The following is a 15,804-nucleotide window of genomic DNA, read 5'->3' as shown; positions in this document are numbered from 1 at the left end:
ATATGTTCTAGGAAATTTGGATTTACATGACTGTTATTACCACAATTGTCTTATAAGTATAAATATTTCTCAATGCATGAATTTAAATACGTAGAATCATAAAGTCTGCCTGCTATGCTGAAATACATCAAAGGCATTTTAAATTGATCATTACATTAATAGCATTATATTTCTAAGAATGATAGTCACAGGCATGGCAGAGTAGGTCTTTAATTCCAGCATTCAGCAGGCAGAGGATCTCTGTGAATTCAAGGCCAGCCTGGTCTGCATAGACAGTTCCCGGGCATCTGGGGCTACAGGGAGATACTGTGTCAAAACAAAACAACAACAACAAGAAAAAAACAAAGGAAAAAATTTATCATAATTTTTAAGTATTGATGAGCATGCAGAATACTTTGAGATAAGTAACAGCAGCAATATAACATACAAATACTATGGCTGCTGTTGATAATAAAATTACAGGTATTTCAAATACTGCTGTGGTTTGTTATTTTCATAATTGAAAGGCATGCTGTGGTAGTTTGAATGAATGAAATTAAATGCCCCCCATTTCTCAAGTGTTTGGTCCCCAGTTGGTGGTGTTATGGGGAGGTTTAGGAGGTACAGGCTTGATGAAGGAAATATGTCACTGGGTGGTACGCTTTGAGAGTTTATAGTCTTGCCCCACATCTAGTTCTAGCTTTCTGCGTGCGGTTGTGATGTGATCTCTCAGCTTCCTGTTCCAGCTGTGATGCCTGCCTCTCCGTTATGGACTCTTCCTCTGGAAATGTAAGACAAAATAAGCTCTTTCTTCCATAAGTTGTCTTGGTCATGGTGTTTTATCACAGCAACAAAAAGTAACTGTTACTTTTTGTTTAGCATGTAATGCACATGCTAAATTTCAAGAAGGGTTTCAAGAAAACATACTCTTTTTCTCCATCCAACTGTCTAGCCCTTTGAATTCTATACAGAGACTCAAGTTTCTATAGAACCTCTATGTCCAAGGGTTTTCATAGATGCCCAAACCATCCACCTACCCAAATCCAAGCCCCTTGGAGCTGGTAACCCACCTGATACCTAGGAATGACACCCACTTTCCTCACAGCTTCCCAGTCTCCCACTTACACAGAGGAGGGCATGCAGGGAGATGACTGTAGGAATGATTACAGATGTGAGAAGTTGTTTTTGGTTGAGGAGTTTTGTCCCAGCCTCCTGACACCCATGGCAAGGTGCCGGTGTTGACTCTAGCAGTTCAGCTTAGACACTGCTCAGCCCCAGCTACCAGAGTTCAGGAATCCCAGTCTCTCACATGGAAAGGCAGAGTGCCACAGTGCCCCTGGGCCTGGCAAATCATCTTGAAATTGCTTTATCGTCTATAAATGAAAGAAATAATATGCTCTAAGAGGCTGGAGAGAGGACCAAATGAGACTGTTTACAAACATTCGGTACAGAATGCTTTGCAAAGGGAGGCCACAGCCTCAATATTATTCCCCCTCATCTTTGCCCCTGGCAAAACTGACATCAGAACAAATCCTATCCACTGTTGTAGAGAACAATGAAATCTACAGATTTTTTTTTTTTTTTTTTTTTTGGCTGCCTTCAAAGAAAGCCTTTGGGAATTTGGCTCACAGTGAAAGTTAATGTAAATGTAACTAAATATTTCAATATTTCATAACTATCAAGTCCAGACTTAAACACTATAACTCATTAAATTTACAAATATGAAATGTCATTAAAATACCTAAATATATAATTTCACAAGAGTCTTTTGCATGTCCTTGTAATTATATATTTTTGATTATTATGTATTTGAGAAGGGAAACCCTGCTGTGTGGACATGTACTTGTGAAAAATCCTAATTCCTACACAGGGAAGGTTTGGGGAAACTGCACCAAATTATTAAGCCATAGTAGTTTAAAAATCTGTTTCCAAAGTACTTAAAGCCATACACCATGAGTTATCCACTTTCCTCAGACCTCACATATTTTAATATTTCTTTCTGGCTTAATATTTGTTGATGGATAGTTCTTTAGTCCTTTCTTCCTTTATAAATCTTTTAGAGAAAAAAAGATTTAAAAGGGCCATTATTTTTCCTTGAGGAGAAAATTTGAATTGTTTTTATCTGAAATATTCTTTACTTATACAGCATTGGAAATTGTGTACGTGAAGTCTTATTTATGTTTATATAAATTTATATTTAATGAAATTTTGAGTCAAATGTAATGATCTTTACTTTTAAAAGGGTTTAAAGGAAAAAAAATGGAAAAATCATGATGTTCATAAAACTGCTTAGTGCTCATAAACAGCCCTAATTCTGGAAGCATCCATAGGTCTACATTTCAGCTCTGGACTATTGGTTTGGTAAGGTTTTCCAGGTCTGTGTGATTCTAAGGGAAGGTCAAATCAAGGACAAAGTCATGGTATGGGGGCTGGAGAGATGGCTCAGTGGTAGAGCATTGGTACTGCTCTTACAGAGGAACTGAGTTCTGTTCCCAGCACCCACATCAGGCGGCTCATAGCTGCCTGTAACTCCATCTCCTGGGGATCCAATGTACTTAACACACAAATGCCCCAAAAAATACATAATTAAAAAATTTTAAAAAGCCAGGCATGGTGGAACATGCCTTTAATCCCAGCACTTGGGAAGCAGAGTCAGGTGGATCTCTGTTGAGTTCAAGGCCAGCCCAGTCTACATAGCAGGTTCCAGCCAGCCAGGGCAACATAGCGAGACCCTGTCTCAAAACAAACACAAAAACTGAAAAGAAAGAAAGCAAAAGACACTGTGTGGGCATGGCAGGAAACTGTAGCCTGTCGGTTGTGAGGAGAGGGAAATGTGTTCTTTCCCTATTTGATGTTTTCTTTGACTCCTCTTCCCTACACTAAGGAGTCAATACAGTGCTCCTGTGTGGAGAGGGAGCTGATGATCTCCCCAGTTAGTTAGAAGGATTAGAAGGGCTGGGCCTCCATGACTTCCGATCTAAGGCATCCAGGGAGCTAGTCTGCCCTCCTCCACTTGTGCACTTCCTCCTACTAGATGGTGTGCTTCCTCAGCGCTAAGCATGGCATGCTGAGGGAAGACAGAGGTGCAGGCCCCTGAGAAGGGTAGGGAAAGCCCTTCCGCTTGATTTTAGGTCCTAAGCTACTACTAGCTCTAGCAAAATTAACACTGCAGTTGGCTCAAAGCCTCAGTTTTACACTATGAATTTGCTTCATTTTATTCTGTTTATACATTTTTTTTCTCACAGGAGGCTAGTGTTCAGGATAGATTTTTAAAGATTTAAAACACTGGGCACTGGCCAGCATTTGTCTCGTCTGGTCTTCCCTTTCTCCTGAACTTACTGGGGCCTCCCACTTTAGTGTGTACTGCCCAGAATGGTAGTGCTTGCTTCACCAGGGTGGAAGGCTGATAGTAACTCAGCATAAGAAAATAGAAGCCACCTTGGGAAGGTTTTTCTAGTGAGAACAGGAAAATGCCCTCCATTCCCTTACATTCTGAAAATAATTGGGAGTCTGGCAGAACAAGAAAGACTAAGCTATACTTACTAATAGCTTTGAACCTGTTTTGCTCTTGAATTTCACTATGTGATGAGAGATAAGATTTTTACTGTGGGAACCCTACCTCTCAGATGCCTGAGTTCACATGTGAGACTGATGTCCACTACTCCATGCAACTACAGCTGCCCCATCCACGCAGTGACCCGTGTCACATCATGTTTGCCACTACTCCAACCTCTCTGCAGCTGAATTGCTCTGAGTTCTGGGTGGCTGGTTTTGACATTACCTTAAAGAAGCGGTATGTGACTTAAGTGACCATCTTCCCAACCAGAAACCAAATAATTAGTCTTAATTATCCATTTATCTACTCAAATACATTTAAATGTCTCTAATTCATCAGCATTTGGTGGTTCTCATTTGAATTTTCTTTCTAATTTTGAACACTCAGGACATCGTCCTTACTGTATATGAAAAGAGCGTCCCTGACACATACAGAAAAGGAAAATGCTCTTTTGGGTGTTGGTGCTCCTGACCCTCTGTGCTTTCCTATGGAATTATAAAAGACAATTGAAGATCTCAGACATCACCGATAAGTATGTTTTCATCACTGGGTGTGACACCGGCTTTGGAAACTTGGCAGCCAGAACTTTTGATAAAAAGGGGTTTTGTGTCATTGCTGCCTGCCTAACTGAGTCAGGATCGACAGCTTTGAAAGCAAAAACCTCAGAGAGACTTCACACAGTGCTTCTGGATGTCACTGACCCAGAGAATGTCAAGAAGACTGCCCAGTGGGTGAAGAAGCTCGTAGGGGAAAAAGGTGAGCGGTGAGCGATGAGAGGTGTGGAGGGCAGGAGCCAGGGAAGTAGCTAAAGCAAGACTGTATTCATGCTTTAAGAGGCCTTTCAAGAAAATGTCTCCTAAACCCCAGCAGCATGCTTCTTCTTCTTTTTTTTTTTTTTTTCTCTCTCTTTTTTAGTCTTTTTGAAACAGGGTCTCTCTGTAGCCCCAGCTGCCTTGGAACTCACTGCGTAGACCAGGTTGGCCTTGAACTCACAGAGATCCGCATGCCTCTGCCTCCAGAGTGCTGGGACTAAAGGCATGAGCCCCCATGCTGGGTTAGTAGCATGCTTCATAACCCTCACAGAGCTTCTGAGCCACCCATGTTTCAAGCTATGCTCTCTTGAGTTCCAGAGGGTGAATTTAGGACAGAGATGAAGTTCCTAATCTTCCTGACCTTCTCCAACAACATAACAGCAAAAGGAGTTGAGGTTAAAGTCCGCAGGGAGTATGGGAAAAATGTCCAAATCACTATCTGGATACCTGGGACCCACTTTTTATCACACATGGTTGCAGAACTCACACATTTGTAGTGGTATGGTAGAAAAAGGGCCTGGGGATGTGAGACTAGGAGTCAGAAAGACCAGGTGAACCAATGAGCAGTAGATACTCACTCTGTAGTAGATTCTGCTAAAATAGCATTCTGAACTGAGAGGATTTTATCAGCTTTGAAGATTGAGAAATTCCCATGGAAGATGTTGGAATCCACAAAAGAGTAAAACAAATGCAGGTGCTTGACCTTCGCATCCTCACCATGTACCTGAGACCCTGAAGCTCCAACACAATTTCATAAAACCTCAAGACAAATTTTATTGAATTTTAAAAAATTGTCTTTTCTTTTTAAGACAGAGTCTCCCTGTAGTCCCAGCTGAACTGGAACTTGCTATGTAGACCAGGCTGGCCTCAAACTCACAAAGATCTGCCTGCTTCTGCCTTCCAAGTGCTGGGAGCAAAAGCACGTGCCACCACACTCAGCTTCGAGACAAATTTTAATACCTGAATTCCCAACACCTTTAACAATATTCGTGTTTCCAATCAAGAAACAAAAAGCCAGCAAGAAGGCTCAGCAGGTAAGGACACTTGCCAGCAAGGCTGACTACCTGAATCCAGTCTCTAAGACACCATGAAAGAGGAGAGAACTGATTCTCACAAGTTGTCTTCTGACTTCCACATGCACACTGTGGTACACACACACCACTTGGGAGGCAGAGGCAGGCAGATCTTTGTGAGTTCGAGGCCAGCCTGGTCTACATAGTGAGTTCCAGGACAACTGGAGCTACAGAGAAGACCTGTCTCAAAAAGACCAAAAAAAAAAAAAAAAAACATGGAATTTGAAATTTTTAAAAAGGGGCTAAAGAGATAGTTCAATAGCTAAAAGCACTTGCAGTCCTTGTAGAGGACCTGAGTTCAGTACCCAGCACCCACACCAGGCTACTCACAATCGTCTGTCACTCCAGCTCCAGGGAATTCAATGCCATCTTCTGGACTTTGCGGGCACACACACACACACTGGTATACATACACACAGAAACAGACATGCACACACACATATACATAAATAAATAATTTAAAATAAAATAGTTTAAAAATTTTTTAAAAGAAACAAGTAGGTAACTTATTTTTTTCTAGCAAAAATCAGCATAGAGTCCTATGACTCTTCTTGCCTGTATAGAATATTTCATAAATGTACTCTGCCATCTTGCAAGGCAGGAAAAGCAGACCAATTTGCTCAACATCTGAGATGAGAAAGCAGAAAGTCTCCTTCGGAAAGCTTAAAAATCTGACATTCAGAACCAAGAATAGAACAGCAGTGAGATTGAATTCCAGTAACCAAACATCAACAATTTCAATTTAGTCTCCCACTCTGTCAGCTACCACTTCCCCAAACTGCAAAATATTTCAGAGCAGGCATGACTACACAGAGGAAATGGCACCATTGTATAAAACAGGAGCTGTATGTATTCCCATCAGAGAGGCCCATATAAATGCCATTTTCCACATCTCCTTCCCTCCCTCTCTGCTCCAGGTCTCTGGGGTCTGATCAATAATGCTGGTGTCCTTGGTGTGCTGGCTCCCACTGACTGGTTGACAGTGGAGGACTACAGAGAACCTATTGAAGTGAATCTGTTTGGACTTATCAGTGTGACACTGAATATGCTTCCATTGGTCAAAAAAGCTCGAGGGCGGGTTATCAATGTCTCCAGCATTGGAGGACGGCTTGCATTTGGTGGAGGAGGCTACGCTCCATCCAAATATGCAGTGGAAGGCTTCAATGACAGCTTAAGGTAAGGGAAATTAATTTACTTAGGATTTAACAGCAGCTAACACCTATTGAATATTTAGTATGTACCAAACACCCTTTTTAGTACTTTAAATTATTTCTACTTGCCCAGGGATACCCAGCTAATGAGATAGAACTGAGGTTTAAACCCAGGTCTTTGTTGGGTCTAATTCTTCTTTCTGTGTTAATGCATGATGCTCACAGTGGGTAAATTTACAGTCAACAGCTTGATTTTTCCAATAGGGAATTGTGCAGGGTAGGTTCCTCCACTGCTGTTCTGGCAGTTGTAGGTATAATAGCACCATCTTATTTAAGCCTCCAGCAGAAAAGTGTTAGTTCTTAAATGGCTGCTCAATACGCTCTGTCTGGGTTTTATAACTGCATTCAGTGGGACAAACAGGTGAGGTGGGAGGTGTGCACGCAATTTATTTTTATTAATTGATTTTGCCTGGAACCAGAATTTGCTGCTATCAGTTCATAGCTCTAAACTGCAAGTATTTGGGTTTTTTTTTTTTTTCAGTCAAGGTTCTAAAATAAAATGACAGCGCATTAAAATTGTGTGAGGAATCCCATTTCCCCTCCTCCCCTCCTCTCCCTCCCCTTCCCCTCCCCCTCTTCTAATGGACTGTGCCCATCCGATGCCAGAGTACAGATAATCCAGGTAAGCCTCCCTGGATACAGTACAGGCAGGAGAGACCAGAGAAGCAAATGGAAGATAAGTTGACTGAGTCATGTTGTGACAAGCAAGAGAAAAGACAGAATTATATTGACTTGCCTTTGATGTATCAATTTACTTAATTCAGTTAGTATTTATCAAAGTCATATGTTACAGTTATGATCTTTACCACAGGTCTAGGAGTAGCTTACTAATAAAAGGATAAATGATCCCACCAAAATTAGTAAAGACTGAGTAACTCCATTCTGTCATGCAAATTAGTTGCCAAGTTTGATTCTCTTAGGAAATAAACACAATGAAAGTGGTGTAATACTTCTAAAGCGTCAATGAGAAGTTAAGTCCCCTGGGGATCTTGCTAAAGATGCAGATTTTGATGGGGTGGGTCTGGGATGTGACCTGAGATTCTGCTTTTCTAATGAGCTACCAGATGCTGCTGGTGGTTCAGGGCTCATCACATTTTAAGTAACAACATCATGGACAAACTCCTTATGACAGCCTCCTGGGTTGACCTCTGGTTCCACTCTATAAGCAGCAATCTCATAATAATATTTTAGCATTTTTAGAGGTTTGCTCACTTTTAAAGATATTTCAACCAGTGTTTGTAGAATTTTCAAGGCAGCTATACAATGTCTGAAAGTAATCAATAAAGAATGTTTGTGTCTTCATGGACATGAAACTAGTGTTTGAAATTGAGTTATGCATGCAGGCCCAGTTCAGTGGCTGTTCTAGAATGTCTGAATACAGAAGGATTGAAGGGCAACAGTCCATTGGGGAGGATTGGGACTCTTTGAAGGTGCTTGATTTCATGTTGGTTTATGTACCTCATAAGCTTAGTAGCATGGCCTGTCCCCAGGTTGTATGTTATTTTCATGAGTAGGTGAGTAATAGATCTTCTCATATTCCCCCATGAAACTGCTGTTCCCCATACCCAACAGACATCAATTGACAGATGAATAAAATATAATTAAGTTGAAAAATAGCCTTTTAGATTTTAATATGACCTATCTTTCAAAATACCTCAAGGCCAAGCTGATTTACATTATCCATAAAATATATTTCAAACTATGTAATAATTACATAGCTTGAAAGCAAAATTTGAAATGAATTGAATCATATTTTAAGTTTACACTAGAGCCTATAAAAAGTCTTATGTGAGGCCTGGGGGGTGTAGCTCAGTGGCAGTGTAGCTCAGTGGCAGGGTTCTTTCCTAGCTAGCTAGCATCACAAAGTCCTGGATTCAAGCCTCAGCACTGCAAAAACAAAATTATGGTTAAGATATCTAAAAAGTGAGTAATTTTGCCTTCTTATATATTCCTGGTAGGACTATACATTAAATTTAGAAAATGATTGTGCAGTGGTCTGGAATACATTGCTTGGCCATCATAGGCAGGCACCAGAATTTTCCTCATACCTTGGTGCTCGGTAAATAAGTAGACTTAGGGTTGTCTACAGTGATGTGATGGAAAAGCTTACTCAACAGCATAGAGATCAACCTGGGCATGTCAGGGGTCATCACCTGTTCATTCGGCATCCTTGTTCATTCATGCTACAATCTCCTCACATTCCAAAACTGAAGGTAAACTTGTCCATCTAAGGCAGTTACTCATCCATTTCATCATAAGGTACTTTGAGTTCTAAGAAAGACTTAACCTGAATTCTCATTAATTAATGCCTGGTGTGGGACTTCAGGGGTTTGGGGGTATTCCATCTAGATCCATTTCCTCTTCAACCATTAACCAGCCTCACTTTACCATCTTGAATTTCAGTTTCTTCATCTATAAAATTGCAGGTAGAATAAGATGCTCGTTTCCGATGTAGATAGTTCTGTGATTCTATAAGGATTTATGAGAAAATGGTTACCTGGTAGCAAACATTCTCCAAATAAATTTGAATTAAACATAGAAAAAATAAAGACCAGGGATATAACTACAGAATGCCTGGCTAGCATGCATGGAGCCCTAGGTTGGATCCACAGGTTGATGAAAACATTTTTTAACTAAAAAAAATCTTCAATTGTCCTTTTCACAGGCGGGACATGAAAGCTTTTGGCGTACATGTCTCATGCATTGAACCAGGACTGTTCAAAACAGAATTGGCAGATCCAATAAAGACAACTGAAAAAAAGCTTGCCATTTGGAAACATCTGTCCCCAGATGTCAAACAACAGTACGGAGAAGGCTACATTGAAAAAAGTGAGTTTGGGTGTAGATCAAATGGATTCTGGGATTTGCTCTCCTGGTCAGGATGGAGACTCAATCATAAATGAAAAACAGTTCCTAAAGTAGTACACCGAGAGGGGTCGTTAACGTGGCTGTTAACTCCAGTGTCACACCATGCTTCTCTGAGCATTTTTAAGTACTCACTAAGCACTTCTGAATTATGCCACTTATGCCTCAAAAAAATTATTGTAGTAGTAAAATGAGGCTTTGAAAAGCAAAATGTCTTTTCCAAGGTGATCCACTGCCTCCTGGTCATGCTAGGACCAGAGGCCAGGCAGGCTGGTTCCAGGATTCACAGGTTTTGTCTCTACGCATAGCTCCTCTTTTTTAAAGCACCAGCCATTCATACAACATTATTCAAGTATTTGTGGGGGTAACAAGAGAGAGAGAGAAGACTCAGGCTCTGACCCTAACAATTTATTATAGTAGTAGCAAAAAGGAACCAAGTGAAACTGTAAGACAACAAGCCTACAGCCAGCAAGAAGACTCCCTAGGGCAACCTAAACACCAGGAAATGGTGCTAAATGGTGTGGTCTCTTATTGCTCAAGGAATTCAGACCAGGAAAGGGACTCTGCTGATTAAGAGGCCCTAATGGGACAGGTCAGGTTTGAATATGGCCTAAAAAAAACAGGAAGAAATTATTTGGGTGGAGGAAGCGTGTAGGAACACATGGAAAGGGAAGTAGGAAAAGAGGTAATGAATCAAAAGACTGAGTCAGAAGGAGAATAATAATGAACATTACACAGTGATGATGGATACTGTGAACATTTACTACATACTTGTCATCATTCTAAGTGCCTTACACGCCCACTCTCATTTACAGTCCCCAAGCTCTATGAAGAAGATGCTATTATCTCCTTCATTTTATAAGAAATAGAGACATAGTAAGTAACTTACTAGAAATTTCACAGATAGACTTGAACCCTGCTAGCCCAACTCTGCCATCCATTCTTGGACATGGCACAGCAATATAAGCAATGTACTGATGACTTTTGGTAGATTTCTGGTGTTGGGCCTTCCCTTCCACCTCGACTTTCTGAACCTGTTTATTTGATGTTCCTCAAACACTTACTATGCTTTTGCTTTAAGCTAGATAGGGTCCTAGCTCCCAACATGTCATGTTATCCCTCCAAACTGTGATTCTGCCTCTTCTTTAGTTACCGTACCAGTGAACTATGATGAAGTTCAAGATCAGCAGTTTGAATGATTCTCAAGAGTCAAATAAGAAACACATGTAGAGGTTTTCAAAATGAAATCCCCATCTATCACCCCAATATAACATACACACAGAAAGGTAGAAGGGGGAGGGGGAGAGAGAGAGAAAGAGAGAGAGAGAGAGAGAGAGAGAGAGAGAGAGAGGAAATATCATCTAAAACATCTAATTGACCAGCCTTCCAAGTGATTTTTCACTATAGGTTTACAGCCTCCACCGTTAGACACTGTATTTCTGCTTCACTGACCCTGATGGTTTCATGCAAGTTTGGTCAAAGAATAAACTTAACCCTAATCATTTAAATGAACTTTCTGTATTTGATATTGCTATTTTTTTAAATGTCTATGAGTACATCAACAAGTTCCTTCCAAATTGTTTTTGGTTTTATTTGTTTTGTTTGTTTGTTTTGGTCTTTTTGAGACAGGATCTCCTTGTAGCCTCAGCTGGCCTGGAGCTCACTATGTAGACCAGGCTGGCCTCAAACTCACAAAGATCCACCTGCCTCTGCCTTCCAAGTGCTGGGATTAAAGCTGTGTGCCATCACGCCCAGCTCAAAATATTTTTTAACTAACATCTAACAATTATACCTTTTCATGATACTTCATTACATGGACAGAAAGAGCAAAAATCAGATCAGGGTGATTGGCATATTAATTACCTCAAACTTTTATCATTTCTTTGGGTTGGCAGCATTCAAAATTCTCTCTACTAAGAAATATCAAAAACCATTGAACCTAATTTTATGCTGGTTTGTCTTATTCAATTTTTACAAATCAGAATTTAGCAATCAGCCAGACTTGTAATCCCCAAGTAGACCATAAATTTAGGTGACCTTTCTCAAATCTGTGGACTGGATAGTCATTTAAAACAGCCACTAACACATAGGTTCTTTGAACAACTTGGGGCCTGAAGCCAAAAGAAAGATCTAAGACGGCAGCTTTTCCGCCAAGAAGACACAGCTCAAACATGTTTTAAGAGCGCACGAATACCCTACAGCAGTTCCACTTTGAATTTTTGGAGGAACTTGCTTATAGTTTTCCATGATGGTTATTTTAACTTATAGTCCCACTCCTGCACCTGGAGGATCTCTTTCCTCCACATCCCTGTTAACATTGCTTATCTTTTGTTTAATAGCCATTCTTAGCGGTCAAAGATGGTATCTTGCTGTGGCTTGAATATGCTTCCCTGATGAGCAGTGATACTGAGCACTCACCATGCGCTATGAATAAAGCATGGTCACTTGTATGACCTCTTTTGAGAAATGTCTGCTCAGGTTCTTTTCCTGTTTTTAAGATCAGGTTACTTATTTTTTTCTTATTGAATATTAGCCCGTTATTAAACGTATGTCTGCAAATAACTTTCTCATTCCATAGGTTGTCTCTCTTTTTTAACTGTTTCCTTTGTTGCTCAGAAGAGTCTTAGTTTCATGAGGTCCTGTCCATCTATTTTGGCTTTCCTGGTCTGTGTTGTCAGAATGGCATTCAAAAACTTATTTCTTAGGCTGGAGAGATGGCTCAGCAGTTAAGAGCACTAGCTGCTCTTGCAGAGGACTGGGGTTCGGTTCCCAGCACTCAAATAGCAGCTAACAACTGTCCATAACTCCAGTTCCAGGAGATCCAATGCCCTCTTCTAACCTCCATGGGTATTGCACAGCACAGGTACACTTACATACATGCAGACAATACACTCATACACATAAAATAAAATAAAAATAATAAAAAAGTTTTAAAAACTTATTTCTTAAACCAGTTTCAAAAACCTTTTTCCCTGTGTTTTTAATTTAGGTCTTACATGTAAGTCTTTGATCCATTCTGACTTTTGTATGTGATATAAAGTAAGATTCCAATTTCATCCCCCTGATTGTGGACATCTAGTTTTTCAAACACCTTTTATTGAAGAATCTGGGATTCCAAACCTTTCCCAAGCCCTCATAAAATATCTGACTCTCCAGAGGGATCTTAGCTCATGACTCAAACAATTCATTTGCTAGAGAACTAGAAAACTTTTAGCTTCTTGACTCAGACATTTGAGAGTAATTCTTTGTTCATAGAACCCTAAAGCTGTGTGATGTGTGAGTGAACTCTTCATCTGCATAGACACACACCCTCACATACAGAAATACAGAGACACCCACATTTCCTATAACATAGTTCTCCTCAAAATGAATTAGGAATGAAATCCGTAACTTCCTAGACTCAAAGTCCTCATGGACTGTATAAAGTATCTTTTTGCATTGCCTTAGTCTTCAAAGTTCAGTCCTCGGACCAGCAGCACCAGCATTATTTGAAAACTCGTTTAAAATGCAAATACTAAGACTTTACATCATACCTACTGACTCAGCAATTCTGAAGTTATACTCCAGAAATCTGAGTTTCAACAAGCCCTCCTAGAGATTCTGCTATTCACCCAAGTTTGAGAGTCACTGGCCTAAAGAAAGCATTCTAGCATCCTTTTCTGAGGACTAGAAAACCATTCCAGTGAGCTTCAACTCTAATGGCAAACTTAAAATGTAGTTCCTCTCATACACCCCCGCCCCATCTGCACCCTAGCCTCCCACTCTGCTTCTCCTCTACTTCCCAAGAATGAGGGTATTTTGGTCTCTTTTGTAGGTCTAGACAAACTGAAAAGCACTACATCCTCTGTGAACTTGGACCTCTCTCCGGTGGTAGAGTGCATGGACCACGCTCTAACAAGTGTCTTCCCCAAGACTCGCTACACTGCCGGAAAAGATGCCAAGACGTTTTGGATACCTCTGTCTCACATGCCGACAGTTTTGCAAGACTTTTTATTGTTGAAAAAGAAAGTAGAGCTGGCTAACCCCAAAGCGGTGTGACTCAACTGACCACAAATGCCTGCCCTGGGCTATGAGATTGACTGATTTCAGGAACACATCATTTCAATTTCATTCTTTACCTAATTCAGCTTGGATGCATTTAGATTATGCTTCTGTTTGTAAAAGAAGAGTTCCAGGATCTTTTCTCAAGCCTTCTTTGAAAATAAAGACAGAGAAGGCCTGACACAGAAGCTGGTCTTGCCTGGTGTGAAGCTTTGCCTGATTGGTAGGATGAAAGAGAAACTGAAGATTCTCCATCTCCGATCCATGAGCTGCTGCCTGCCTCGTGGTGATTCAGTAATCCAGAATGTTAAAAATTGGCCTTTATCAAAATAGTAAGAGATAAACAGAATCTTTGAATCTGATGTGTTCTGATAGCTTGCTGAGAAAAACACTCTCAAGGCTGGGAACTCGCTTGGTTCCGATAAGCTTTGATATGAGCAGGAAAAGGAAGAACAATAAAACCTGATGTAACATAGCACTGATAGAAACTGAGGGGCAGTGAAAATGAGGGAAAGAAATTCAAGTAAAACAGGAGAAAGAGACCAGGAAAGAAATGGAAGGTCTGTGAAAAAGAACAGATAAGGAGGCAGAGGGACTCGAATGCAAGCTCCTACTCTAGGGGGACAGAGGATGGACTTCCTGCTCAAGGTCACTCTCCTCCCCATACACACACAGCTTTCTGCTGGAAGGCTGGTAGTAACAGTCTACCTTATCCTTCCAAAAGAAGGAAAACAGTATATCTATGTTTATTCTGGCACATGTGAAAGTAATGGATCCGGACTACTTGGTGCACCTTATATCTGAGATGGTTGAAAAGTCTGCATTTTTAGATGTCACTGAAGCCCACAGAGACAGAAAGCTAAATTAAAAGGCTGTCTTTAGCCTACAGTTACAATCCTTGTAGATCACAACTTGCAGAACTTGTCATGGTTCTGTATTGGTCAATTCTGGGCCTGGATCCCACCCATAAGAAACGGTTCCTGAAATAGTGTTGTCCCCAGATTTCAGCACCAATACCACTCACAAAGGTTTGTTGTGTGTTTACATAAAGCCCATATTAGCAGAATTCCAACACTTTTTGTAGAGTAATATGATGCAAAAGGGCCAGAAAACCACCTAGTGCACGAGTACTTGCACTTATAATGAAGAAAATAGATAATATTTGTTGCTTTAAACAATGTTCATTTGAAGGTGTCACTGATTTTGCTCATTCCATTCACCTTTCCAGAAAGTTCTACTTTAAAGATTTAGTTTTGTTGTTTCTAATTATATGTGTGCACGTATGTCTGTGTGTGGGTATGTGCACATTAATTAGTACAGGTGCCCAAGAAGGCCAGAAGCATCAGATGCCGTGGAGGTGGAGTTGCAGACAGTTGTGAGCCTTCTGATTTGGGTACTGGTAACCAAATTCAGACCTTCTGCAAGAGCAGTTACCCTCTTAACCATGGAACCATCTTTCCAGCCCTCAGAAAGGTCTTGTGAGATCATCTCTGTTCAAGTTTACATCAGTGGCTGGAAGCTCGGTGCTGTCGGTCTACCTGGATATGTATTTCATAGTTCTGCTCATCCTTTTTGTATCAAAATAAAAAGATCATCACAAGAAAGAAACAGAAGAATTCTCAAGCAAATTTTTCCAAGCGGTTGCACTACCTACTGCAAGGTCATCCCATCTTAGCCCAGACGCAGTTCACTGTGGGACTTTGGTTTCATTTGGTTGCAGTTAGCCACGTCACAGCTGAAGCTCAGCAGCACTGTCCACTTAGAGCCCCTTCTTCTCACCTCAAGCATCAGGTTCTTGGCTCCATTTCACCACTCCAGAATCTATGACACTCTGCTTGTCTATTTTCTAGATGTCCCAGGTCTACCGAGACTTTCAGAATCCAAAGGAAATACCTTTGCTGCTCTTCCCACCATTCTAGTTCAGTTGTTCAACTCTGATTTTCCTTTGTTTTGCCTAGAGCTGAGGCAGTTTGTTTTGTTTTGTTTTTCTTTTTTTGTTTGTTTTTTTGTTTTGTTTTGTTTTTCTTATTCCTTCAAGTAGCTACAACTTGAGAACTGTTTATTCCCACCAAAAACTTTTCTCCTTAAAACAAGTAGCATTGAGCCAGGTATGGTGGTACACACCTTTAATCCCAGCACTCGGGAGAGAGAGGAGGCCAGCTGTTCTACATAGCAAGTTCGAAGCTGGCTGTGGCTGCAGGGAGAATCTGTCTCAAAAAGACCAAAAAAAAAGTAGTATTAAGCATGTCATTCCATTCCAAAATAAA

General features: G+C 40.6%; 1 protein-coding gene across 1 annotated transcript; it reads left to right on the top strand.

Moving 5' to 3' along the window:
* The first annotated feature begins 3,943 nt into the window (after nucleotides 1–3,943).
* Dhrs9 (dehydrogenase/reductase 9) lies at nucleotides 3,944–15,494 on the top strand. The gene is made up of 4 exons (XM_008837811.2): nucleotides 3,944–4,291; nucleotides 6,338–6,596; nucleotides 9,297–9,460; nucleotides 13,311–15,494. The coding sequence occupies exons 1-4, from the start codon at nucleotides 3,979–3,981 to the stop codon at nucleotides 13,532–13,534; spliced, it is 960 nt and encodes a 319-aa protein (XP_008836033.1). The 5' UTR covers nucleotides 3,944–3,978; the 3' UTR covers nucleotides 13,535–15,494.
* The last annotated feature ends 310 nt before the right edge of the window (nucleotides 15,495–15,804 follow it).

Source organism: Nannospalax galili, unplaced genomic scaffold, assembly GCF_000622305.1.
Source record: "Nannospalax galili isolate Female #2095 unplaced genomic scaffold, S.galili_v1.0 scaffold1398, whole genome shotgun sequence".
NCBI classification, from domain to species: Eukaryota; Metazoa; Chordata; class Mammalia; order Rodentia; family Spalacidae; genus Nannospalax; species Nannospalax galili.
Note: the sequence above shows the minus strand (reverse complement) of the source record. Positions and strands in the feature narration are given on the sequence as shown.